The sequence below is a fragment of the Pongo abelii genome, chromosome 21 (genome assembly GCF_028885655.2).
Source record: "Pongo abelii isolate AG06213 chromosome 21, NHGRI_mPonAbe1-v2.0_pri, whole genome shotgun sequence".
Lineage (NCBI taxonomy): Eukaryota > Metazoa > Chordata > Mammalia > Primates > Hominidae > Pongo > Pongo abelii.
The window spans coordinates 49,134,092-49,160,682 of NC_072006.2; the positions used below are offsets into that span (position 1 = coordinate 49,134,092).

General features: G+C 42.1%; 2 protein-coding genes across 8 annotated transcripts in view; both read left to right on the plus strand.

Moving 5' to 3' along the window:
* Positions 1–1,116: 1,116 nt before the first annotated feature.
* Positions 1,117–24,014, plus strand: YWHAB (tyrosine 3-monooxygenase/tryptophan 5-monooxygenase activation protein beta). 2 transcript variants are annotated; one of them, NM_001168603.1, is given in 7 exon segments: positions 1,117–1,300; positions 3,067–3,161; positions 16,976–17,278; positions 19,450–19,573; positions 20,425–20,588; positions 21,489–21,584; positions 21,872–24,014. In NM_001168603.1, coding segments are annotated over 5 exon segments (741 nt in total). In that variant the 5' UTR covers positions 1,117–1,300; positions 3,067–3,161; positions 16,976–16,978; the 3' UTR covers positions 21,929–24,014.
* Positions 24,015–24,148: 134 nt separating this feature from the next.
* The window catches only part of PABPC1L (poly(A) binding protein cytoplasmic 1 like), a 29,578-nt gene continuing 27,135 nt past the window's right edge, over positions 24,149–26,591 (plus strand). For all 6 annotated transcript variants that reach the window (XR_010138714.1, XR_008516951.2, XR_008516952.1 and 3 more), the window contains exon 1: positions 24,149–25,794. Coding sequence is in view for 3 of the 6 variants with exons in the window: in XM_054541809.2 (XP_054397784.1) it covers positions 25,602–25,794 (193 nt within the window). In the remaining 3 variants the exon portion in view is untranslated. The remainder of the gene's footprint in view (positions 25,795–26,591) is intronic.

The following is a 26,591-nucleotide window of genomic DNA, read 5'->3' on the forward strand; positions in this document are numbered from 1 at the left end:
TCCACTAAAAATACAAAAACTAGCCGGGAGTGGTGGCATGCACCTGTTATCCCAGCTACTCAGGAGGCTGAGGCAGGAGAATTGCTTGAACCTGGGAGGCAGATTGCAGTGAGCCAAGATTGTGACACTGCCTGGGTGACAGAGAGAGACTCAGTCTCTCAAAAACAGAAAACAAAACAAAACAAAACAAAATCAACTACCCTGAGAGGAGTAGAATGTTGGTAATTGTGAGAGCAGTCATGGAGGGGAGGGGAGCCATGGAGGCCTGTTTCCTTCCCTGAACTTCCTCAAGGAGGGGGCATCTTAAAGAAGAAATCATGTACACAGATTTTTGTGGGTTTTTTTTGGAGACAGGGTCTCACTCTGTCTCCCAGGTTGGAGTGCAGTGGCATGACCATAGTTCACTGCAGCCTACAACTCCTGGTCTCAAGCAATCCTCTCACCTCAGCTTCCCAAAGTGCTGAGATTACAGGCGCGAACCACCGCACTCGGCCCTACACAGGTTTTTAAAAAAGACGTTTGTGCGTTGGATTCCTGGCACTTCACGTGGCCTCTTCAGTCTACCAAAGAAGGAAAAAGTAAGTACCCTGAAAGACTGAAAAGATTAAGTGAACATTGAGGGATGAGCAATTTCTGTTCTTCCCTGGCTCCAGTATGCCCAAAGCACACACCAAGAGGACTGACATCGGCCTCCGACCCAGTGAAGATTACTTTCGGGGTGGAGGGAGAACTGGTAAACCTCGAGTCTCCGGGCCTGGCCCTGGCGCGTTTCCAGTCTCAGCAGAAAGGGCAAACCCCATCCAGACCACACTCCTACTCCTCCTTGTTCCCACACAGCCCGTATCTTGACCACCCCCAGCTCCGCCCTCTCTCCGCCCACCTCCTTTTCCCGCTCCCCCGCCCCATTTCCTTCTTCTCCGCCCACCTCCTCCTTGGTCCCTCCCCCGGCCATCCGCCCTGCCCCGGCCCCTGCAACCCTGCCCTTCGCCCTTCTTCCTCCTCCCTTCCGTCTGCGCCCCTCCCGTGGGGCCGCGGCAACCCCGTGCCTCGCTTGCCCAATGAGAACACGGTTTGGGGCGGGGCGCGGCCAGGACCGGAGCGGAAGTGGTGATCGGAGCGGAAGTGGAGCTGCCGCCACCGCCGCCGCCGATTCCGGAGCCGGGGTAGCCGCCGCCGCCGCCGCCGCTGCAGCCACTGCAGGCACCGCTGCCGCCGCCTGAGGAGTGGGCTTGGGAAGGAAGAGGTCATCTCGCTCGGAGCTTCGCTCGGAAGGGTCTTTGTTCCCTGCAGCCCTCCCACGGTGAGTGCGGCGCGGGGTCCGACCGGGGCCCCCGGGGGCCCAAACTCGAAGCCCCTCTCTGGCTGCTGCGACGACGGCGGCCCAGCGGGTGGGCCCCGGGGGGTAGCGGCGTGCTGCCTCTTTCGCTCCGCGCGGTCGCCGGCGGCGAGGCCAGACCTCGCAGCGGCCCCTCCCTATTTCCGGGGCCGGGCCCTTTACCTCTTGGAGAGGCCGGGGCCGCCTGAGGTCCTGCCGGCCGGGCGGGGTGCAAGTCTGTACTGCGCCGTAAGGGACAGCGGAGCCGGGGATCCCGGACCCTCCCTCACTATCTGCTTCGGTCCCCACGCGACCCCTCCCTGCGTCTTGGTCGGCAAGAACTGTCCCCTTCAGCCCTGTCACCTCTGCTCCGTGCTTTCTGGTTTCCAGAAATTAAAATTTAATCAAACGCGGGTGAGTTTTCTAGCCCCAATCTCCGCGTTTGACTCCTCCTGGATGAGTAAGGGGTTTAACCTTGGCAGACAGCAGTGGGGGAACCCCCTCCCATTTTGCAGTAAAACCATTTCATCATCCTTCACTGGTTATGGAGCCTGGCAGGACCCAAGATTCCCTAGGAAGGGAATTGGGTTTGAATCAAGAAAATGTGTTTGTTGGAGCCGGTTACTGAGTCAGGCGGGATCCCCAGGAAAAAATATCAGGGGATGACAATCGGAGTATTTTCCCACAGTATTTACCGTCATTTAATGCCAGATTCTTTTGTGTCTTTACCCCAAGTTCCCCCATATTGTGTGTTAGCACGTTTTTCGGTGTGAAATTTGCCCGGTGGCTTCCTGGTCGGGGGGTGGGGAGTGGAGGGAAGAAGAGGTGGGAAGGTGAGTGCGTCTTTGCCGCAAATGGAGAACTCCCATATAATGGGGTTTTCAGAGGTGGCAGCCTTGGTAAGCAATTTGCCAACCTTTCTGTAAAATACATGTTTCTTGTCGTTGCCTTCATTGCATTTCTCTCTGGTAAGGCTAGATAGCATCAGGTCCTGATTTTGCTTGCCCTGTGTGGGAGATGGAATTTGGCAAGATGATGCTATGAACATAAAATCAGCCTCCCTGGGAACCAAAAGAGAAAGGTGAAGCACTTATAGGAATATGAAAATTGTCTGCATTTCTCGTTCTGTCAGTTGATGTGAAGCCAGACACAGATGCAGTTTGTAGACCTGAACACTGCAGCTTTTGCATTTTCATGTTGGAAATGTATATAAGTATTTGTTCTTAGTGAATTTCTTCTTGACTGCTTCCAGTGTACCCTGTTTCTTACTTAGGGATATCTCATTTGTTTGAGCCCTCATTTTTCTTGGATCCCTGTCCTTGGCAACACACAGTATGTGAGTGTAAAACCTGTCAATCTTATTGGACCTAAGTTAGAAATTTAAGTGTGGCTTTCAAAATGGAAGGCTAATAATCCTGTAGCAACTGCAGAATTATTTTCCTGGCCTGTCCGTCCAATGAGATAAGAAACCATTCACCTGTCTTGCAGATGAAGTCTTTATGAGAACTGAGGTGATTTGGCCTAGACTGTACACCTAGTTTTTTTCAAATTGAATATCCTCATTCATCAGTAGCAAATATTTATGGATTGCCAGCCCCTGGAGTATGACTCCTACCCTGTAATCTTTTGTACATTTCACATCTTGCAGTGCTTGTTATATTGAAGCCATTTTAGAATTGGAGCGCTTTAGATCAGGGAGGCAGCCTCTATAAAACCAGGCTGAGCAAATTCCCATGATGCTGGTTCTCTAGGCAGAGTCTCCAGAGATTTGGGCCGCTACAAAAAGTGCATTTTGCCCATTTGGCTGTGGATAGAGAAGCAGGAAGAGCACTGGACTTGGAGTCAGGTAAATTTGATTGAAATCTTGCCTGCAATATTTTCTAGCTTTCTGAATCTTCAGCATGTTAATCTCTGGTTCTTGGTTTTCTTATTTCCAGGGTTATCATTAAGCCTTTTTTATAAACTGTGAATTGTTAAATATAAGCTTTTGGTTTGTTTTTTAATCAGAGTTCACTATTAATGGCTTTTTCTCTCCAGTTAACATCCGATGACACTGAACCCTGCTTTGTACACATGTTGCTTTCAAAAAATGGTATGTTATTATAGGACTTTATTTTGCATATAGGCAAATCCAGTCTTTCTGAATCATTTTCTCTTCTATATAGCACAAATGGTAATGCAGCTTTTGATATATTTTTGTTGTGACAAGCTCAATAATGAAAATAAGCATCTGGGATATAGTTGGGGTTCAATAGATGTTATTTGACCATCTGCATGAATATACACGTGTATAGATTAGACATAGCATATATGCTATTCAAGGATATTTATATAGAATCCATCCATTTATGATTTATTCACCAACTGATGAGGTGGTATCAGACAATTAGTCTGTAATAATAGTTACCACTTCTAGTTCTTACTGTGTGCTAAGCTTTCTTTTAAGCACTTTAACCATATTAGTTCAGTCTTCATAACAACCAATGAAAGGTAAGATTGTTAGCCCCATTTGACAGATGAGGAAACTAAGGCACTGAGAAGAAGAATTTTCCCGAGCTCTCAGAGGCAGCGCAAGGTAAGTGCCAGAACCAGGAATGAAACCAGGTGATCTGGTTCTGAGGAATGATACTATAGATTTCTACATGTAGAGACAGCACATGTATATGTTTTATGTGAACACCATTTAGTCCTTAATTTTTCTTTACACCAGTCCTAATAAAGTAAACGTTTGAATGGGAATATTAGCTATTTTTGAAGATAGATACAGGACAATTTATTGTGGAGCATATACCCATTCTGGCCTGTAGGGATGATAATTGCTAGCATGCATCAGGAAGCAAGCTTGTGAACAATCCAGTTTTTCTAGTACTTGCTTCGTACTAGGGAGAAAGTCATCAGTTACTTTGGCATAGAATTTTAGGTTCTTCATCTAATAGAATTTGATTGTGACCATTAATTTTTGTTTATCTTACTACTTCATCAGTAGATGTTCAGATTTTTCTCATTTTGTTGGCAGGGAGGAAATGAGGAACTATATCTACGTAAATAGAGAGAAACTTCTAAATTAAAACATCCTGTTGTGCTACCTGCTCTTTTGGTGTCAACAAACTGAGTTTTCCTTTAAATGCTGGTACCTTAGAGAATGAACTAAAATTTCCTTGTAAAGATACTTTTAAGTTCCTTGTTTCTACATTTTTCTAGGGAAAGACGACAATTCACTAGTTAAGGGGCAAGAAATTATGGTTATATAATAGCAACCTTTAAGCTTTAGAATCCTTTTGATCTCTGTGAATATGATCTTAGCAGTCATCTGTATGTCATGATGGAGAAACTAACGGTTGGAGCTGGATTCTGAGGGAATTTTTCTAAGGGGAATACTTGAGGAAACAGACTAAAAGTGCTTTCTGTCTCATGATATGTGTGCTTGAAGGCCAATCATCTTACTGCTTTCTCTACTAAAAGATTTTCTAATAGAGGTATGGTTATATGTATCTAATACTCGTAATGAGATGTAAATGATCAGTGGCCTCAAGTCATTCCTAGCAGATTGTAAGTTAGTTGACTTTTTTTTTTTTTTTTAATTCTGGCCAGTTCTTTATTATGTAAGTTTTTCACCTACCGGTTAGTTTATTTTATTGTTTTCCCTAAGAGAATCAACAGGAAGTTATTTCCGAATGGCCTTGACCAGGACAAGAAGATTGAAGGCTACAATAAAGTAGATATGAGTCCTGTCTATTATTATTATTATTTGCCCTCAGCTAAGAGCTTTCCTTTAAAATTTGTTTGACATTTTGGTGAGTCTTTGGCATGTTTTTATGCTGTTTTTAACTCCTTGATTTTGTTTGTATTTTTAAAGCTAGATACATTAGCTCAATAGGCCAGTTTTAAAATTTCACTGTAACAACTTTGTATAGTTCTTTTAAAAATGGACAGTTCTCTCTTTTCCTTAAGTGAGCATTGGAGATCATAATTGATCTTTAGGAGATAGGGTTACATAAAGGAAAGAGCATTAATTTTAAAATTAATGTTGGTTTAGATCCCAGATTTGCCATATATAGCTGTGTGAGCCTGAATAAGTTAACTCTTTGCATTTATAAAAGGGGACAGTGTCACCTGCCTCATAGGATACTTAGGATCAAATGCGTTTCTAGGAATCCCTGAGTGCTTTGCAGGCCATAAATGATGGATGGATATTTTTGTTATTTACTAAACGAGTTAGCTGGTTTGGGTTTTTGTATAGTGAACTTTTTGTATAGCAAACTGATTGGACTTCTGAATGGAGGAGATGGACAGAAAGTAATCCAAAGGCTTGTTGAAAGTCAGTTTGAATCTATAAATACAATGCTTGGTAGCTGAAAAATATTAGTCAAAATGTATAGTGTTGCCTCCTGATGAGAGCTGGCTGGCTTTTTTCAAAAAGTAGTCTAAGACTATAAAAACAGTCTGTATTTTATAGGTCAGATGTGTGCTACCTTCCTCTGTCCACGTAGGAAATAATTGCTTTTTCACTTTTTAAGAATGCATCAGTTGATCAAGTAGTCACTCAGTGTGCTAGGCCTTGTGCTCCACATTGGGTGTCCAAAGATACAAGTCTGGATTCCTACCTTTTTTTTTTTTTTGTGAGATGGAGTCTCACTCTGTCGCCCAGGCTGGAGTGCAGTGGCATGATCTTGGCTCACTGCAACCTCTGAAGCCCGGGTTCAAGCAATTCTCCTGCCTCAGCCTCCTGAGTAGCTGGGATTACAGGCGCCTGCCACTGCACCCAGCTAATTTTTGTATTTTTAGTAGAGACAGGGTTTCACCATCTTGGCCAGGCTGGATTTGAACTCCTGACCTTGTGATCCACCTGCTTCGGCCTCCCAAAGTGCTGGGATTACAGACGTGAGCCACCACGCCTGGCCGGATTCCTACCTTAAGCTCACAATCCGTTGTGGGAGCCAGCAGAGACACTTGCATTGCAGTAAACTGTGATAAGGGCCATTTTAGAAATAAGCATAGGGAAATTGTTATGTGCCTTTCTTTTAAAAGTCTTTAAAGAAAGCAGAGTATGTGTAAAATAAATGAGGTACATAGTAAGTTTCCCTACACTGGCTGACCATTTGTTTTTTAAGTTTTGTGTGGAATGTACTGTGGTTGCCATTTATTTGAGTGCTTATTGTTTTGCATCATAAACAGGTTTACTCCTTACAGGAACCCTAGTAAGTAGGTTTGCCTGTCTTTTTTTTTTTTTCTTCACAGTCTTGCTCTGTCGCCTAGGCTGGAGTGCAGTGGCGTGATCTCAGCTCACTGCAGCCTCCGCCTTCAGGCTGCCTCAGCCTCCCAAGTAGCTGGGATTACAGGCGCCTGCCACTATACCTGGCTAATTTTTTTAATGTTTTTAGTAGAGACGGGGTTTCACCATGTTGGCCAGGCTGGTCTTGAACTCCTGACCTCAAGTGATCACCCTCCTCGGCCTCCCAGAGTGCTGGGATTACAGGTGTGAGCCACCACTCCCAGCCCAGATTTGCCTGTATTATGGATGAGAAAACAAATTCATGGAGGTCACATAGCCTGTGGACTCGGTGTGCGGTACTGGTAAATCAGACTGATTGGCTTCATTATGTCAGTGGGCCCCAAACTGTAGAAATTATTCATAAGGTCAACCAATTGGGCTGTCTTTATGGATCAGAATTAACATAGTGTCTTTTGGATTGATTACTTAAAGCCAAGAAGTCAATTTATTGTCATATCTACCATTAAGTCACATGTGTAACCTTGCGCCTGTCACTTAACACCCTCAGTAAGTTTAATCATGGCTAATTGGACATAATTAGCAATGATATGCAACAACTGATGTGAAAGAGGGAAGAGATTTTGAAATAATAGAAATGCAGTTTCTCTCCAAATTCAGTGTTCACTGGACATGGTGCTAATGACTTTGTATTACAGATATGCTGTGTTTTGTTTCCTAACAAAGAACCTGCAAATGTTTGAATGGAATTAAATTTATTACAGGACTCTAAATTTTATATGTAGAATGGCACACAGACAGTTTTATAGTGGGTGTTTTTTAGTGAGTAGTTTTCTCTGAGAGCCAAGAGTGTTTAACTTTTTCTGGGTAACACCCACTAACCACCTGGTCCCACTGACTTTCTCAGTCCCTCCTGCAGTAGCTTGGCATCTGATTTTTCTTCAGCAGAGAGACTCTAGAACTAAAACTTCTGCTTTACAGTGCTGTGGATGCTCTATCTGGAATGGTACATCTGTGAATGCTGTTCAGAATATGTGATCAGTTCCTTACCTCATTGAAACATTTGAGCCTAGATTTTTCAGATTTTCTTGTCAGTTTTCTTCCTTGTTCTCATTTCTTTATCTGCTTTGGCTTTTGATTTTTATTTCATCTAGAAAAACATACATGCACTTTATTAATAACATCTCTTTTCAAGTCACGACCTAGCTACCTTTAAACCTGTTTCCTCTAATTCTATCTGGTTGGTTTTCTAAGGAGAGGCATTGTAACCCTTAAACATGTGCTGTGTTTTTTTTTTTAATTGATGTGTAATAGATATACATGTGCTCTTGTCTTGTGTTTCTACCAGTAGAGTTTAAGCTCTCTAAGGGGAGGACTACACTGCTTTCTTTTAAATTCCTCTCAATGAATAATCCAAAGAGTTCTTAGAAATTTGGTAGTTTTTCATTTTGTAGTTATTTCAACACACATTGGATTATATGTGTTATATTTTTGTGAGGTAGCTTAAGAATAAAAAATAAGAATGGCTTATGAGCCTTTACTCTAACCAGCACTATATGGGCATTTTATGTTCATTATCTTATTTAATAGCTATTAATGTCTCCTTTTAACACTGAGAAAACAGATTCAGATAAGTTGTAATGTGGAAATGTAGAAAAATCACCTACTTTCTCTTTAGAAGCTCAGATGTGTATGTAAGGCTTGCTAAAAGCAGACCCCACCATATATTTCGTATGTATAGAGCTTGGGTAATTCCTGACATATAATAATGGAGTCCTCATCTGAAATTTCTAACAAATTATTAAACTCAAAGCTTATTATTTTAGAATCGAGCATGTTCTTTTCCTTGAAAACAAAACATAGCTGAAAGCCAGTGCTTCTAAAGGCCACAACTGTCATTTTCAACTCTGTCTTTGCACTGCCTTTATTTAAAAAAAAAAAAAAAAAATGGATTAGCAATAGGTAGTCTTCTTTTTCTTTTCTTTCTTTCTTTTTTGATTCTTATCCTAGGATATCTGCTCCAGCCACTGGGAAATAACTTCTCAGTCTTTTGACCCTGACTAGAAAGATGTCCCTTGGGGAAGGAATTGAGATGGGGGACTAGGCTGTTTCCTAGATCCTCTATTTTCAGCATTTATTATCTGATTTAGAATTTTGTTTCTTTGAAGAAAATCCTATTTTGTGAGTACCTTTAGAATTATTTTTCATAGCTGTTTATCTGCACTAGTGGTTTCTCTTTAAACAGAAAAACACTTTTTTTCTTAAAAAAAGAAATAGAACCCAATTTTTAAAAAAGTTAATACATACTTGAAGAAAATTTAAAAAGATAAGAAAATGAGGATATAATAATGTTATTACCCAGAGACAGAACCAGTGTTAACCACTTGGTGTAACCTTTCTGTTCGGGTTTGTTTGTTCTTTAGGGGATATTTTACAGAAATAAAATATTGTGCAGCTTCCTTCTCCCAGCCCCCATTGCTCTTAAATAAATGTTTTCATGACATTAAATCTCTTCTTTTGATGGCCACGTAATCTTATACCATCTATCTCCTTCCCTCCCCTGCCCTTTTTTTTTTTTGAGACGGAGTTTCGCTCTTGTCGCCCAGGCTGGAGTGTAGTGGCGCAATCTCGGCTCACTGCAACCTCCACCTCCTGGGTTCAAGTGATTCTCCTGCCTCAGCCTCTCGAGTAGCTGGGATTACAGTCATACACCACCCCGGCTAATTTTTTTTGTATTTTTAAGTAGAGACGGGGTTTCGCCACATTGGCCGGGCTGGTCTCGAACTCCTGTCTTCAGGTGATCTGCCTGCCTTGGCCTCCCAAAGTGCTGGGATTACACGCGTAAGCCGGTGCACCTGGCCAGTCTCCTTATTTTTTAAACCATTCCCATATTGCTGGATATTTAGATTTGCTTCCATTTTTTCACTAAGCAATCTCTGTGTTTATCAGCAAATGCTTCCCAGTCCTGACTTGTTGCGTCCAGTGGCTTAGAACAGATTGACAGCCATCATCATCATATAGGTGTGCTGGAGAGCTCCTGTTCTCAAGCATGTCAGTCTCTTCCTGAAATATGCCCAGCACAAGGAAAATCTCTTGGCTTACTGCAGGGTTGGGCCCTTTGTGGCCTCTAATGAGTTTGCCTGCGCCACTATCTTGATGCTTCTGCAGTGGTGCCAGGCCTGATGATGAGACTATAGTCTTTCAAAAACTTTTTAGGAGACAAATAAAGAGTATCTTGCTGACTTTTTTTTAGAGGGAACCTCATTCAAAGTCTTGGAACAACAGTAGGTCTTGATTAAAAACCATCATGGCGTATCACTAGAAAATTCAATTAGAAACTAATGGATAAACTTCAGTTACATTTAACATATGTGTCCATTTTAACATATTAACTATCTGTACAAGATTAATCTAGACTTTTGCTTTTCCTTCTCACAAAATTGTATATTTGAAAAGAAAATTCAAGCTTATGGTTTTATGGGCTACTACAGTGTAATAGTCGTGGAGAAGAATAATAGTACTTCAGTTTGATTTTGCACTATGCATTTTTCAAGGAAGATTTCCGCATTTAGTATTCGTTAATTCCCTGCCCCTCATCTTCACAGCAACTCTCCTGAGGTAGATACCATCTTCATTTTCTGGATTGGAAGGCTGAGATTTAACATGCTCACATGGCAGTATAGTGGCACATGCGCTGTGACACACAGTCCTGCTGCCTTCTGACTATACTACATATAGGTACTGTGTGTTCCTTGTGCTCTCCCAATAATGATTTGTAGAAAAACTTGATATTCATTTGCATATGAGTTTTGTGCTTAGCACAGTTATAAGCATTAAATGTGAAACAAACGTGAAGCTTTCCTTTGAGGGCACACACGTGAAGCTGTAAATGGTACAGTACTCATCTGTATCACAGAATGGCATAAAGAAGTCCTGGACCATGTAATAGGCCACAATAGATTTAGAGTCATAGGCAAGGTAAATCAGTGAGGGCTAGGGCAGTCAGGGAAGGGTTTGTAGCCCTAGAATGGATGGGGTTCAGATAGGCAGGCAGTAAATGGGAGAGCACTCTAGATGAAGGGAACTACAAAAGCAGTTTCAGACACGTTTGAGCATGGTGTTTATAGGGCATGCGGTGCTGGCCAGCCTGAGAGAAAGGTACATGTTGGAGAACAGTGGATGAGAAAGCCAAACAAGTAAAGAGGAGACAATTTATCAGGAATTTGAAAGCCAGGTAGAGCTTAAATTTGATGGAGTAGCCAAAAGGGAGTCATTGGCTACTTTGTAAGTAGCCAGTTGTCCTTACTGAGTAAGGACAAAGGCAAGACTAGAGGTAATTTAGGAAGAGTAATTTTTTGTTTGTTTTGAAACAGGGTGTCTGTCACCCAGGCTGGAGTGCAGTGATGCAGTCATGGCTCACTGCATCCCTGGCCTCCTAGCCTCAAGCGATCCTCCCATCTCAGCCTCCCAAGTAGCTGGGACAGCAGGCATGAGCCACCACACCTGGCTAGTATTTTATTTTTTGTAAAGACAAGGTCTTACTATGTTGCCCAGGCTGGTCTTGAACTCCTGGTCTCAAGCGATGCTCCAGCTTTGGCCTCCAAAAGCACTGGGATTATAGATTGATCCGCCATGCCTGACTGGAAGAGTAAATTACTCTTTGAATTTCAGAGGGCACAGAAATCCAAGAAACTAGGTACAAATGTAATGAAGATTTAATATGCTTGTGAGGCTAATAGGTGCTTTGAATTATTTGAGAAAAGGGAGAACTCTACCAACTCTGCAGTTTTATGCTTACATTTCAGGATCAGTTTGTTCACTCAGCAGATATTTGTTCCTACCAATTATGTACAGGATGCTGTGGGAGATATGCCCAAAGGAGCTTATGGTGTAGGAAGGGAAATAGGAGATACTATGTAAGTAATTTTAGTACTGAAGAAACGTGATAAGACATTGACAGGTATCAGCGAAATGCTTTGTGAGAATATATTCATCTTAGAGCAATGCTGTCCCGTAGGAATAGAATGTAAGCCACATGTAATTTAAATTTTTCTGGTAGCTGCATTTAAAAATTTTTTTAAAGTGAAATTGATTCTATTTGTTTTTACTTAACCCATTATGAACAAAATATGATTTCAATATGTGGCAGTAGCCACATTTTAAGTGAATAGCCACATGTAGCTATGGCTATGGCTTAAACAGCTTAAGAAAGGCTTCATGGAAGGGATGATATCTGAGCCACGCTGTGAAGAATCCTGTATGCAGAGTAAATTTGGGAAAAGCCATTCCAGGTAGAGGGAGTGGCTTAGTGAGCAAAGATAGAAAAGCATACTTTGTATGTAAGAAAACCATTTTGGCAGAAGCACATATGATGTGGAAGGCATGATGTGGGGGTCTGGAAGATAGGTTGGCAAGCTTTCACTGATAGGGGAGGAAATCTGACTCTACTTTTGGCATCAGGGAACTTTAAAGAATTTTGAGCAGGAAGTGACTTGATCAGAGTTATAGGAAAATGGGTCTTACAGCAAAGGCATGGAGGGGGTTGTAGATAATGAGTGACTGAAAGCAGTGCCACTAGGGCAAGATTTTGGATGGGAGATTTATTGTAGATGTAGAAATAGGAACAATTTCATTTCTCCTTTGTTTGCTGCCTTCCTCCAAACTGCTGGGTGTTGTGTAACCCATTTCCTGTTGAAATTGGTCTAGTTGCTTCAAAATCCATGTTATATAAGTCAAAAGTTGTGTAAGCAGTAGCCATCAGGACCTTTAGCTATGGATTTTGTTTGTTGTAAGTTCTTTCTGTATGTGTATAATTAAAAATATTTAAAACAGATAAATGGATACAGATTTTAAAAAGGTGTGCATTCAGTCTTTATCTTGCCATGATGGTTCTCAATCTCTAAGAAATCTTGCAGTAATTTCAGAGAAGCTTAAAATAGCTGACCCCAAACAGAAGGGGTACATTTTATTTTGGGAAATAGGAAAGGCATATTTGGGAGGTCCCATTGAATAGTCCAGATTCTTTAGAGTAGTATGATTTAACTTTTAATCCTTGAGAAGGGGAGAAGTAAAAGGGGGGTAGCTTAATTTTGGGGCCTAGTAGAGCTGAAGAGGTTGATGGCATTATTTAGCAATGGCAATCCTTTATTACTCCATTATGATACCACATGGGATGGCTTAGCTCTGAATTGGCTTTTGGCCAGTACTTTATGATTTGGAGTCATCCACGGGTAGAGTTGCGTAGGTACTGTTCTATGAACTTTGAAGTGGGCCTCTAAGTGACTTCTAACTTTGAATTAGTCTACAGACTGGAAATTTTCTAAAGGTTGTTGGGTCATTGAAAGTTGGCTTCTTTCTGGTGTACCTGGCACTTTTAGGAACCATGAAGTAGGGTTATTTAATGATGAAGATATTTATTGTCCTGATCTCAAAGACCTTATGGTCAAGAAAGTTAGACATATTAAGACAGTGGTCATCCTTTGGTATCCAGGGGGGTGTTGGTGCCAAGACACCTGGGGATACCAAAATCTGAAGATACTTGTTTATTTTGTGTTTTTTTCCTTCTTTATTTTCCACCACGGTTGGTTGAATCTGTGTATCTGGAACCTGCAGATATGGAGGGCCGACTATATGTAATTTTAAGATGGTAGAGTATTTTTGATGTACTTGTATTAGAGTAGAACAGGTTGTCTTGTGGTAACCAACAGCTCCAGCATCTCAATGTTTTAACCCAGCAAAAGTTTCTTGTTTTCACCCTGTGTGTCCAATGCAGGTCTGCAGGAGTCTTGCACTATACAGTCACCCGGGGACTCAGGCTGACAAAAACTCTACAGTTGCATGACGGTACCACCTAGAATACATGGCCTTCTCAGTGGCTGCTGTGAGGGAAGAGAGCCTGGGGAGCCACACGTAGGATATTCACAGTGTTAGCCTGGAAGTAGCATCATTTCTACTTATCTTTCATTGGACAGAACTACCATGTGGCCTCTTCTAACTGCTGTGGGGGTTCTGGGAAATAGAAGGGAACAAATGGAATGTTTCTTGAGGATTACTCTCTGCCTTAGTTTTATTCTAGTGTTGTGAGTGAAGATGTCAGATGGATCAAAGTGAGACTTGCCTCACTGAGTGTAAGCTTACAATTAGTGAGCCTTATATAAGACACAGCTCTGCATGTGATTTAGATAATAAGCAGTAGGAAGAAAAATTATAGTTATGAACTGGAGAATCAATTCTTTCTGAATCACCTAGATTTTGAGTGTATCTTGTTGTGCTCCCTAAAACATTTTTAGGTGATAAGGCCCTGTGTGTAGAATTTCTCTCTTGAAAATACAGAAATGACTTTTGAGGCAAAACCATTTTGTGAGTGGAGGTCATACTTTCTTGTTTTTTTTTTCCTCTTTTTTTTTTTTTTTTTGAGATGGAATCTTGCTCTGTTGCCCAGGCTGAAGTGCAGTGGCACGATCTCTGCTCACTGCAACCTCCATCTTCCGGGTTCAAGTGATTCTCTTGCCTCAGCCTCCCCAGTAGCTGGGACTATAGGCACGTGCCACCGTGCCCAGCTAATTTTTTGTTTTTTTAGTAGAGATGGGGTTTCACCGTGTTAGCCAGGATGGTCTCAATCTTCTGACCTCGTGATTCACCTGCCTCGGCCTCCCAAAGTGCTGGGATTACAGGCGTGAGCCACTGCACCCAGCAGAAAATGATTAATTTAAAAATAGCAAAGAGGCCAGGCACGGTGGCTCACATCTGTAATCCCAGCACTTTGGGAGGCCGAGGCAGGTAGATCACCTGAGGTCAGGCGTTCAACATAGTGAACGACATAGTGAAACCCCACCTCTACTAAAAATACAAAATCAGCCGAGTGTGGTGGCGCATGCCTGCAGTCCCAGCTACTCAGGTGGCTGAGGAGAATCACTTGAACCCAGGAGGCGGAGGTTGCAGTGAGCTGAGGTTGCGTCACTGCACTCCAGCCTGGGTGACAGAATGAGACTCTGTCTCCAAACAAATAATCATTTTCAGAGCTTTAAATTGTGATACCATGTATGTAGTAATGAAAGAATTTTTTTAAAAGACACTGACATTGGCTAGGCACAGTGGGTCACACGTGTAAGTCCCAGCACTTTGGGAGGCCAAGGCGGGCAGATCACCTGAGGTTAGGAGTTCAAGACCAGCCTGGCCAAAAATGGTGAAATCCCATCTCTACTAAAAATACAAAAGTTAGCTGTGCATGGTGGCACGCACCTGTAATACACCCAGCTACCCGGGAGGCTAAGGCAGGAGAATCACTTGAACCCTGGAGGTGGAGGTTGCAGTGAACTGAGATTGCACCACTGTACTTCAGCCTGGGTGACAGAGTGAGACTCTCTCAAACAAACAAACAAACAAACAAAGCACACAAAAAAAACCTGACACTACTACTGTTTAAAGTAGCATTTCATGTTTTTATAGCTCAAGATATTAGCGTATTTTTATACTGTGTGGCACAGATTGATATATCAATATTTAAACCAACAGTACATAAAATTAACTCTTCTTGTTTAGTAAATAACTTTTCAATTATTTTATCCAAAAATTACTTATTAAAATTACTGCACTCAGTAAATGGTGATTATTGCAGTGGGGAATTGACTGTGGTGAGTTGATAAGAGGTATTCACTGATTGGCATATGGATTTGATAAATTGATAAACTGAAGTCACTAGGTTTTTTGTCTATTTCAGAAAAACTTTAAATGAACTCAGTTATGGTTCAGATGAATTCAGTTACGGTTTCAAGTTATGTTGCTGTACATCTTGTTATACAACCCTTTCTCTTGCAACCTATACCATATACAAAATTAGTGCCTGATATTTTTATATAATGCTTTATACTTTTTAAGGTGCCTTCACATGTATCAGGTCTTTTGTTCCTCATAACAGGCCCACTAAAAGAGTTGGTAGTGTTCTTTCTTTTTTTTTTAGAGACAGGGGTCTCACTTGGTTGCCCAGGCTGGAGTGTAATGGCACAGTCACGGCTCACTGCATCCTGGAACTCTGGGCTCAAGGGATCCTCCCACCTCAGCCTCCTGAGTAGCTGGGACTACAGGTGCACACCACCACACCAGCCAATTTTTTCTTCTTTTGTAGAGATGAGGTCTTACTATGTTAGAGACTGATTTGCCAGGATAATCTTGAACTCTTGGGATCCCAGGCGTGAGTCACCACATCCAGCCCTGGGTAGTGTTCTTATTGCCCAGTAAAGAAACTGAAGCTCTCAGGTTAAGTGATTTAACCAAGGTCATGCCACTTGTAACTAAGTAGCAGAGCTAGTGCTAGATAGAGCCCAAGTCTGACTGCCCTTAGTTTATGTTCTTCCTGTGCAGTGTGTCCTAGTAACAAAGTTAGCAGATTACAGAAGATACGATAATAATCTTTCCCATCTTTCAGGTATCTATTGCTTGATGGGTGCACCCAAATAGATCATTTAAAATCATATCTTTTGCTTCAGGATTGGTTGAAACAATCATCATACTTACTCTTTCATGTACTATGGAATAAACAGGTTTAGTCAAAACCAGAGTTTCTTACAGGACAGTGAAGAGAGGACTTCCTGTATTACAAAATACAGTTGGATTAAGGTCATTAAAACAAACAAACCAGACAATTACTGAGAGAAGTCAAGGACATATATAGAGTAAGCATAAACTTTTTTTTTGAGGTGGAGTCTCACTCCGTTGCCCAGGCTGGAGTCCAGTGGTGTGATCTCGGCCCACTGCAACCTCTGCCTTCTGGTTTCAAGCGATCCTCCTGCCTCAGCCTCCCAAGTAGCTGGGATTACAGATGCCTGCCACCACGCCTGGCTAATTTTTGTATTTTTGGTAGAGATGGGGTTTTACCGTATTGGTCAGGCTGGTCTCAAACTTCTAACCTTGTGATTTGCCTGCCTCAGCCTCCCAGAGTGCTGGGATTACAGGTGTTAGCTACTGCACCCGGCTAGTAAGCATAAACTTCTAAAGAAATAGTTATTAAGCAGTCTCTATGTGCCAGGCAGGTGAATTAGGCTAATGGAAGAAAACAAAAGCTCTAGAGCCAGTTAGAGGTGAGCTGGAGTTCTGGCTCTCTACCATCTATTTGCATGTTGCTCTGGGCATATCACTTGCCTCCCTGACCCTCCATTTCTTCACCCATATGAAGGGGAAAGAAGTTGTTATGAACATACCTACTCTGGGACTGTTGGGAAGATTACTTGACCAAAATAATATAAAGGCCTTAGCAAAGTACTTAACCCTAGAGGTGTTTGATATATGATCAGTATTGTTGATGGCATTTGGAATGAGATGTTTCACATTTAGTATGCTGCTTTCTAGATGGGTTGGAAGAAGATTCACACACATGTTTCCTAGGCCCCAAAACCTGACATTTGCTCTTTCTTTTTCTCTTGCTCTTGTTCTAGGGAATGACAATGGATAAAAGTGAGCTGGTACAGAAAGCCAAACTCGCTGAGCAGGCTGAGCGCTATGATGATATGGCTGCGGCCATGAAGGCAGTCACAGAACAGGGGCATGAACTCTCCAATGAAGAGAGAAATCTGCTCTCTGTTGCCTACAAGAATGTGGTAGGCGCCCGCCGCTCTTCCTGGCGTGTCATCTCCAGCATTGAGCAGAAAACAGAGAGGAACGAGAAGAAGCAGCAGATGGGCAAAGAGTACCGTGAGAAGATAGAGGCAGAACTGCAGGACATCTGCAATGACGTTCTGGTAAGAGGCCAGTGCTTCTGTTTTGAACAGTGGTTTCTAAATAGTATTAATTTAATGTATAAATGCAGACTCTCAAAACAGCTTATGAGAGAGAGGTGTCTGAATATACTGGAAAGCTGCCAGCCATTTACAACTAATATTTAAGCATATGATATAATTTGTGTCACCTATTGCCTGATCAGAGGTTGTACATCACTTCTGAGATATTTTCCTCTCCTATCAAAAAGACCTGTGAAAAACAGTGACATTTATTCAGCCTCCCTCCATCTTTTAAAATTGAGGCCAGATAGACAGGATTTTAATAGATAACAGCTACAGATAGGCTATTGTGTATATTAGTCAGAGTAGTGATGTCATCGCCAGTAGGGGAGGGAGATGAAAAAGCTGAGCTGCCTTTCAGCCTCTCCCCAGTCATGCCTTCACACTGTAAAGTCCTGCTTTGGTCTGAAAGTTAGGCACATCCATCAAGTTCGGCATGCATTCCAGAGCCAAATTCAAAGTGTTTTGGGCATTCTCCTCTCCTTCCTGTATTTTACGTAAGCCCTTAGTCAGATGATTGATTCCCTCTGGCTGCCACTTGGGATTGAATGGGAGGGGTATGTACTCTAAAACAAATCATCATCATATTGTCTTTCCCCCACATCCTGAGCCCATTGGGAACTTTCTTTTTCTTCCAGGTGAAATCAGGTAAAAATGAACTCAGTGAGGGCTGCTTTGAAGGGAAAAGGAATTCACACTTGGGGACCTACCACCTTCCCTGCTGGCTGCCTTTCCGAATTACTGCCTATGACTCCATTCTTTTGAAAACCAGTACAAAGCTTGTCAGCCATCAGGCAGCACCCCTTATCCCTAACCCATTAGGAGTTACACACTGACTGTCTACAAAGAATATTAAAACGACTACCACCCCCTGCATCTTCTCATTTTGGTTGATTAAATCCCCTTATAACTAAGCTTTGCATTGAGCTTCTCTTTTTATTAGACTCATGGCGTAAGAGTGTCATGACTAAATTTGTTGCCTGTTGGTAATTTGGGGGTTTGTTAATGGTGCACTAATTCCTGAATGTTAGGTACATCTGGTATTCAGATGAAGTATGTCATGCATTCCAAAGGCAAGAAAGTTCCATAATTCATGAAATGTAGACCAACTTTTAAGAGCATCTGAAAGAATGTGAAGAAGAGCTTGGTACTTACTGCCTCTTAACCAGTTTTTCAGGATGCCACATTCTAAAACAACTCTTCGAAAATATTGCTCTGTATACGAAGCTTGGACTCCTTCAGAACTACTTTTGTTGTAAGCATAAATGTTTAAAGGAATTTATTATTAATAGTATTAGCTACTCTTTGAGTGCTTACTACGTGCCAGGCAACGTGTTAAGCGCTTTATGTATGTCAACTTATTTATCATTATAACTACCCTAGAAGATGGCTATACCCTAGAAGATGACCCTTCGTATAGCTGAGGAAACTGAGGCTCAAAGTGATTAGGTAATTTGTCCAGAGTCATACAGATACAGATAATAAGTGGCAGAAGAGGGATTTCTACCCAGGTCAGATTGACTTTAAACTTAGTTCTTGGCAGTTTTGCTCTATTATCGCCTTTTTCCTCCTAAGGAAAGATGTTTTTTTCCCCTTTAATTATAGAAGTAATACCAGTTTGTGGGTTTAAAAAGGGTGGGGGGAACAAGTCAGAAGAATATAAATAAGAAAGTAAAAATCACTTCTAATCTTACCACCCAGAGAACCATTATTAACATACTCCTTCCAGGCTTTTCCGTTACGTATTTGTGAGCATGTACACATATGTATCTTAATGTTAAAATAGGATTCTTGTGGTATTTATAATCTGCTTTTTTTCACCCAGATTTCTTTTGAGAGCCTTTCCATTATCTGTGTAGCTCTGCATCATTTTAAAGGCCTACAAAGCATTTCATTGTATGGCTATACTTTAATTATCCCCTATGGATGGTCAAAGTGATTTTTAACAGAAGCATACAGGCATCTGCTGTTATGACCTGGGCTAAACAACATTTAGTAGCTTGGATGAAAAATTGGTGTTTTTTTAATCTTCCAAAAAATTATTTAGAAGCAGTAGTGTATATCTTGAATCTCAAACATAGTTTTAGCATCTTGTGAATAATTCTAAATTCTTAACAATGTTCATTTTTTAGGAGCTGTTGGACAAATATCTTATTCCCAATGCTACACAACCAGAAAGTAAGGTGTTCTACTTGAAAATGAAAGGAGATTATTTTAGGTATCTTTCTGAAGTGGCATCTGGAGACAACAAACAAAGTAAGTAATATCTGTAAAAAGAAATTTGACCAGTAATGCAGCCAGTCTTCTTTCACAGGGACTTTTAACGATTTTTGCTTTGTCTGTTTGCCATAGACACCAACGTCACAGTACTAAGAATTTAAAAGACCACAGCATTGTGATGAACGGGGTCATGGGTGGGCAAATAAAAATTTATCTGACAGGGAAATATAGAGGGCATTAAAAATCTGGTGCGCAGTATATTTAAAAAGATCTTTATCTTGAGTATTATTTGTTAGCTCTCTTTTTATTGGTGAACTTTTTATACTTGGTGGTATGAAACTACCCTAGTGATGCATTGCTTTTATCACATGTATTACTGTGATGGTGATAATCTTAACCACACTTTATTAAGTGCCTATGTGCCAAGTACTTCCGAGTCTCACTCTTCACACAGCCCTACGAGTTAGGTGGCAGGCTGCCCATTTTTCAGATAAACTGAGGTTTATGGAGGTTTCTACTTGCCCCAAGCCACAGACCTAGGGAGTAAGAGTTGGGAATTAAAGTTTGGATCTATCAACTCTAAAGCCTATGATCTTTGCACTAGAACCTATGGTTTTTCACATTCTGTATTGTTAAAGGTTATAGCTGTATTTAACTGCTTTAGTAGACTTTGTCATAATTATTTTCCCCCAAAGTATTTAATGTACAACTTGGTTTAGAATAAATATCTAACAAATGTATAATTGAATGGCAGAGACACTGACACCTCATTTGATAGGTCATTGCTCCTGCCCAATTTGGGACTGAGAAAATAATTTGATAGTTGGTCCAGTGTGTGATACCTATGAAAGATATGAGCCTTTAATATTTTCATCTTTATGTTACAGCCACTGTGTCGAACTCCCAGCAGGCTTACCAGGAAGCATTTGAAATTAGTAAGAAAGAAATGCAACCTACACACCCAATTCGACTTGGTCTGGCACTTAATTTCTCAGTCTTTTACTATGAGATTCTAAACTCTCCTGAAAAGGCCTGTAGCCTGGCAAAAACGGTGAGAAAGACCCTTTGTGATATCTAACCATAGCAAAACAGTGCTTGTGTTATTAACTTCTTTTTATTCCTGAACATACTCATTGTCTTGGACTTTTTTTGAAAGATTTTCTGGGGGCGGGAGTGTATCTTTTATGAGATAAATACAGATCTGTTACTTTTTTAATTCATTCTCAATACCTTCTGCTGACTTTGTTTGATTACTGTTTTTTGTGGGTTGGTTGTAGAAAGTTCCAGGTGAATGTAGTTAGTTGTTTCTTACCAAGCTTTGAGCCTTGGTTATACATTGTCATTCTCGTGCCAAGATTTGAGGTTATAGTTGTATAAAGGAAATATACAGCACATTGTTGTTGTGTGTTGGATTACCTTCCATATTCTTCCTTTGGCCTTTTCTACGTATTTTTTGTAGTCCCTCAACCTGCACACAACTTTTTAAAAAAAATTTTATTCGGGAAAGGTGCCTTAGAGTTCCATCACTTAAATCAGATTTAGTGATGTGAGTTTCACTTTATCCCTTGTATCCAGACCTTTTGAGTTTTAGTTTAAATAAATAAATAAATAAATAAATAAATAAATAAATAATTTTAAACAGAAGATTGCTAGAAATGTCTTTGGTAATTAAAAAATCCCACGCGTTTGCCCAGAATGACTGTGCTAGGGTTAGCTTAGTTATTAGGTACAGCAAAGTTCTTATCTTGGAGTTTCTGTCATTGTTGGTTGGTGCTTTGTAAATATGCCTTATACTTCTGCTGGAAACAGCTAACAGACAGGGTAATAATAGCCTAGGTTCCCCCAAAGTACTGTACAAGAAGATAAATTATATTCACTTAGCAGAAAAAAAAGTGGGCTAAACTAGCTCCAGAGAACTTGTGAATTCTTTGCTAAAGGCTCTTTGTTTTAGGCATTTGATGAAGCAATTGCTGAATTGGATACACTGAATGAAGAGTCTTATAAAGACAGCACTCTGATCATGCAGTTACTTAGGGACAATCTCACTGTAAGTACTAATTCCACAGGGTTTATACTCTCTTTCCTATTCACCTACTTAATAATTCACTATTATCTTCAAGAGGGGATTTGTACCCTGTTAAATGTAGTTACAGTTTTAAGTTGTTAAATTTGTTAGAAATGACTGCTGAAGTTTTGACCTTTGCAGTCATCCCTGTCTGCAGTGGCACAGGAATAATTTTAAACTGTTGAGTGAGATAAGATTATACATACTGGGCCACCTACCTAGGGAACTTTTAGTAGCCTTGCTTTAATTATACGTTCTTTCTCTTGCAGCTGTGGACATCGGAAAACCAGGGAGACGAAGGAGACGCTGGGGAGGGAGAGAACTAATGTTTCTCGTGCTTTGTGATCTGTTCAGTGTCACTCTGTACCCTCCACATATATCCCTTGTGCGATAAAAAAAAAAAAAAAAAAAAAAAAAAGTACGTCAACTTTCAATTTTTCACAGCCTCAGCCTAGGAAAAATGGTTCATGGGATAAACAGCTGGTAGTTGTATCTAAAACTCAGATTGGTCACATAAATGCCACGGCGTTCCGAAGTTTTGATTTTGATTAACATTGACAGGATTACTGTGTGTTTAATTTTTTAAAAACTGAACACTGTGATTATGGGGTTTTGTAATTTAGCAGAACTCTTACTGGTAGAAAAAATAGACCTGAATTATGTGTAACTTTTTGGAAAGTTTAATCAGATATCAAAATAATCATTGAAATACAATTCCATTGTAAAGTTGTACAGAAAGTTATAGAGATTATATTGTGATGCTGGAACTTGGAGTGAGACACACATCATTTGACATTTGAGTTTAATGGTAATTCACAGTAATGCTGCCGTTGTTCGGGACTTAAAGACACTTGACCTGTTTGGGCTGTTGCCACTTAAAAGTTCATGACCACAAATGTCCACAGTATCTTCCTCTGAGGAAACTCGAATCCTGAAATGGAAATTCTTTGTGGCAGATAACTGGCTTATGACACCTTGAAAAGTTCAAGTGCTCATATAACACACCAGACTGAACCCCCTTTCCTTCAGCAATATGTTCACTATGTTACCAATTTGCAGCTTGTGCTTCAATAGTGGAATCTATTTTCATTGTTAACACTGAGCTAAAGAAAAAAAGCCGTGTGTTTTATGAATGACCTTATCTGTTTCCTGGATAATACCTTTAAGAATAATGTCCTGAGTCAGGCGTGGTGGTGCGTGCATCTAGTCCCAACTATTTGGGAGGCTGAGGCAGGAGGATCGCTTGAGCCCAGGAGTTTTAAGGCTGTAGTGCCCTATGGTTGCACCTGTGAATAACTGCACTCCAGCCTGGGCAACATAGCGAGACCTCGTCTCCAAAAAAGGAAACAGAAAACAAAAAAAGGAATGATGTTCTGTAGAGATGGCCTTTCAGTTGAGGAGTACTCAGTTTTCAGGTTCTTCCTAGCTCGGGGCTTTTAAATTTTGAAATATAAACATTCTTTCCCACCATCCTTTTTTGACTGTTGACCTTGGTTTTCTCTTCTAAGTTTCTGTCCCTCTGCTTCCTTTTTTTCCTTTTTGAATTCTATCTTTATCTGTCTTTTGTTCACTTTTTAATGCTATATATGGGCAGGGGTGAGAGACATTACTGAGCACCTTGGTGAGCAAGCCTGGCTTTAAAGAGTTGAGAAGAGCTTCTGGCACCAGAAAGAACCCTGTCTTCCTCCAGTTCTCAACACGGTGTTGCTCTTCAGTCATACCAGGATCTGAATCAAAAAAGTATTTTTAAATATCCATGATTTCTCCCTGTATTGAGGCTAGCCCTGATCATGCTTTTTGTGCCTGTCACCAGGTCTCCCAAGTGCACTCATCCAGCTCAGCGCTCAGATGTGTTTAAGGAGACCCTATATTCAGGGAAGTTGCGTGGACACTGCAGTGGAGAGAATTGAGAATAGTCAGGCCTATCAGTCTCACAGAATCACCCCTCTACCTTTAATATTCCTCTTAGCTGTAGAGTCCATCTGTTTGTCCATCTGCTGAAATGAGAAAAGAAAAATTTATGCACTGATTTAAAACAAACCAAAAAAAAAAGAAAAAAACAAAAAAAAAATCCCTCCTTTCTAGCTGAACAAAAATGTGCAGTTAATACTTGGCGCTTGAAAATGCAGTAGTGAATGTGGAACCAAGCCTGTCTGTATATCTGGTAGCTCTTTTCTTGCTTTGTTTTTTCTTACCAGTATTCTGCCTAATGTTTGCTTCTGTGATGGTTATATTGCCTAGCAAGCACACCCGTGGTTGTGAAAATAGTATAGCAAAAAAAGAAAAATCCCCGGTTATTGATGTACTAGATTTGTGTATGTCTTTTAAACAGTTCTAGTTTCACCTTACATGGAATAATCAGGAAAAGTGTAAAAATTCAAAAGTGAAATAAAAATTTTATCAGTTAGTTGCCTGTGAATTGATGTGTCACCACCATCTCTGTTGCTACCAGTCCTAGCTAACTATTCTGATCACACTTATTTTTAACTCTGTTTTCTTTAAAAATAGGCAAACAGTTTTATTTCATTATTTAGGACCAGAAGTCAAGGTGTTATCCAGGGGAAGAAATTACCATTAATTAAACAGCCTCTTTCCACCCGTTACTTGATACCTCTCTACCTTCCACAACAAACCATGCAGGTATTAGGTCCTCTTTAGTGACTTCTAAGATTTGGTATGGACAGTTATTTTGCATTGTATTCAAGCCCCCCATCCCTTCCCCATTTTTTAACCCTGAGATACAACCAAGCCAGTGAAACAGGTAACCTATGGTTGCGTAAGGCTTGGTCATCACCAAGCTGGCTTCTCACCTGTCCTCACACTGTATGGTGGCCTGCAGAGCTGGTTCCTCACAGGATTTGCCCCTTCTGAAAACATCCACATTACCACAAGAAGAGAAAAAAATCAGGATAGAGGGGTCTTTTTTAGCCCAAGATTAGAATTAGTGCTTCCTTGCTACTCTGAGGCTGGACAGCCAGATGAGCACCTTCTGTCCCTAGTTTGGGAGCTGTTTCACCTGTTGAAGCCACACTCAACCAAAAGTCAGTGGGGGCGTACCTGCTCTGTTGGATCAGTGAGACCAGGAAAGTCCTATCAGAGGAAAAGTGAAGTATTGGTGCTCAGTGGAGTAGTAGTTTTGTTTTTGTGTTGTTTTTAATGTCCCTATACCACAGATAGATTGACGCTGCAAGCTCAGATTGACAGTCTTGCTCTGTTTAGGTCTTGCTCTGCTATTAGTTCCCAACTGTTCGCATTTAGGCTGAGCCACAAGTAACTCAGTGAACCTCGCTGGTGTAATGGATGTGTAATGGCTTAGCAGAGGGACAGGGAATATCCCAGGAAAAGGGGTCTTGGTAATATGAGCCAGTACCAAGAAAGGCCTTAGTGGTCTCCAGTTCTCACGTCTCAAAGCCATTTCCATCCTTGGTGCGAAACGGTGGGACTGGATCAGGCTCTCTGGAGGAAGACGTCTTCAGTGGAGCAGGGTAAAATTCTCTACACAAGCTTTGAAACAGTGGCCTGTTCGGAATTCCGCTTGTGTGTGAAACGCAAAAAGCGCGGTCTGGGTCTCCTTTCATTCTTGTCAAGAGGGAGTCATTACCATTTTACAGAGAAGGGAAACGGATTCAGAAAGATGATGATCTATTCTGTCCCAGTCCTCGGCCCTTTCAAAAGAGCTGGGGGTTTTGAGAGCATTCAAGTCCCCGCAGCCCTGCTCAAGGCCAGGTTGAAGGCTTTTTCCGCCTCCTAGGGCGGGGTCAGAGGTGTCCCCACCTGTAGCTTTTAGATCCCCCAAGTGCTCGCAGGTGGGGTGTGGGCCCAGGAGGGATCCCGGGGAGGGGCGTCCGAGCGCGCCCACGATTGGTGAGCAGGGACCCGGGGGCGGTAAAGGGAAGGGGCGGGCCCGCGCCCAGGAAGGAGAGCTCTCGCCCGGGTGAGCGCGGGGCCGCTGGGTGACCCGGCTCCTGCTTGCCCCGCAGCCCCGGCCCCCTGCCCACCATGAACGCCAGCGGCTCTGGCTACCCGCTTGCCTCGCTTTACGTGGGCGATCTGCACCCCGACGTGACCGAGGCCATGCTCTATGAGAAGTTCTCTCCCGCCGGCCCCATCCTGTCCATCCGCGTGTGCCGCGATGTGGCCACCCGGCGCTCGCTGGGCTATGCCTACATCAACTTCCAGCAGCCCGCGGACGGTGAGCCCCGGGGATGGGGCGGGAGGGGAAGGACCGACGGACAAGCAGGCGGACAGCCAGAAGCCGGAACTGGGCCGCTTGCGCTTTCATCTTACACTTTGCAGCCGGGGAAACTGAGGCTCAAAGATAACAGGGCGTGGGCAGAGGCCTGGCCCCTGAGACGGGAATTGGTAATTAGTGTGGTTTACTGCTATTCCTCTACAGAGGAGAGAGATTAGGGTCGAGTGAAAACAGATATAGGCTTTGTGGCGGGGCGGGGGGCGGGGGTGGGGGTCAGGCGGACCAGGGATAGAAGCCCAGCAGCTGTGTGACTCTGGGCAAGTTACTCGACCATTCTGAGCTTCAGATGCCTGTCTGGAAAATGGGGGTCCTAGCTGCCTTATAGAGTGCTTGTGAGGATGAGAGATTCAAAGCACCTGGTGAGGAAGATGCCCAAGGCGACACAGCTGGTGAGCGGGGAGGCAGGAGAACCCAGCCTTGGGCTCAGGCCTTTCCCAGCGCGACGTGAGATCCACACTGGGCACCTCTACCTGCACAGGCTCTGAAAAACCGCTGCCTCCAGGCCGCAAGGCCGCTTTCTCAGAGCTGATAGCATTGATTAGAGTTTGTCCGATGAGTTTGCCTGCACTTCTGTTGATAGTGGAGAGGATGAAGATAAGAGCACCGGGTTTCAAGGGCGTTCTGCCACTAGGGTGTGAGCTTGGGCAAGCCTTCACCCTCTGCACCTTTTCATCTGCAAAATGGGGCTAAGGCTTATTCTCCGATAGCATAAAGAATGGAGAACTGGTGTCTATGAT

Coding starts and splice junctions, on each gene's coding strand:
- YWHAB (XM_009233622.4), top strand. CDS start 16,979: ATGACAATGGATAAAAGTGAGCTGGTACAGAAAGCCAAACTCGCTGAG. Junction 17,279..19,449: donor ACATCTGCAATGACGTTCTG/GTAAGAGGCCAG, acceptor TTCATTTTTTAG/GAGCTGTTGGACAAATATCT. Junction 19,574..20,424: donor ATCTGGAGACAACAAACAAA/GTAAGTAATATC, acceptor TTTATGTTACAG/CCACTGTGTCGAACTCCCAG.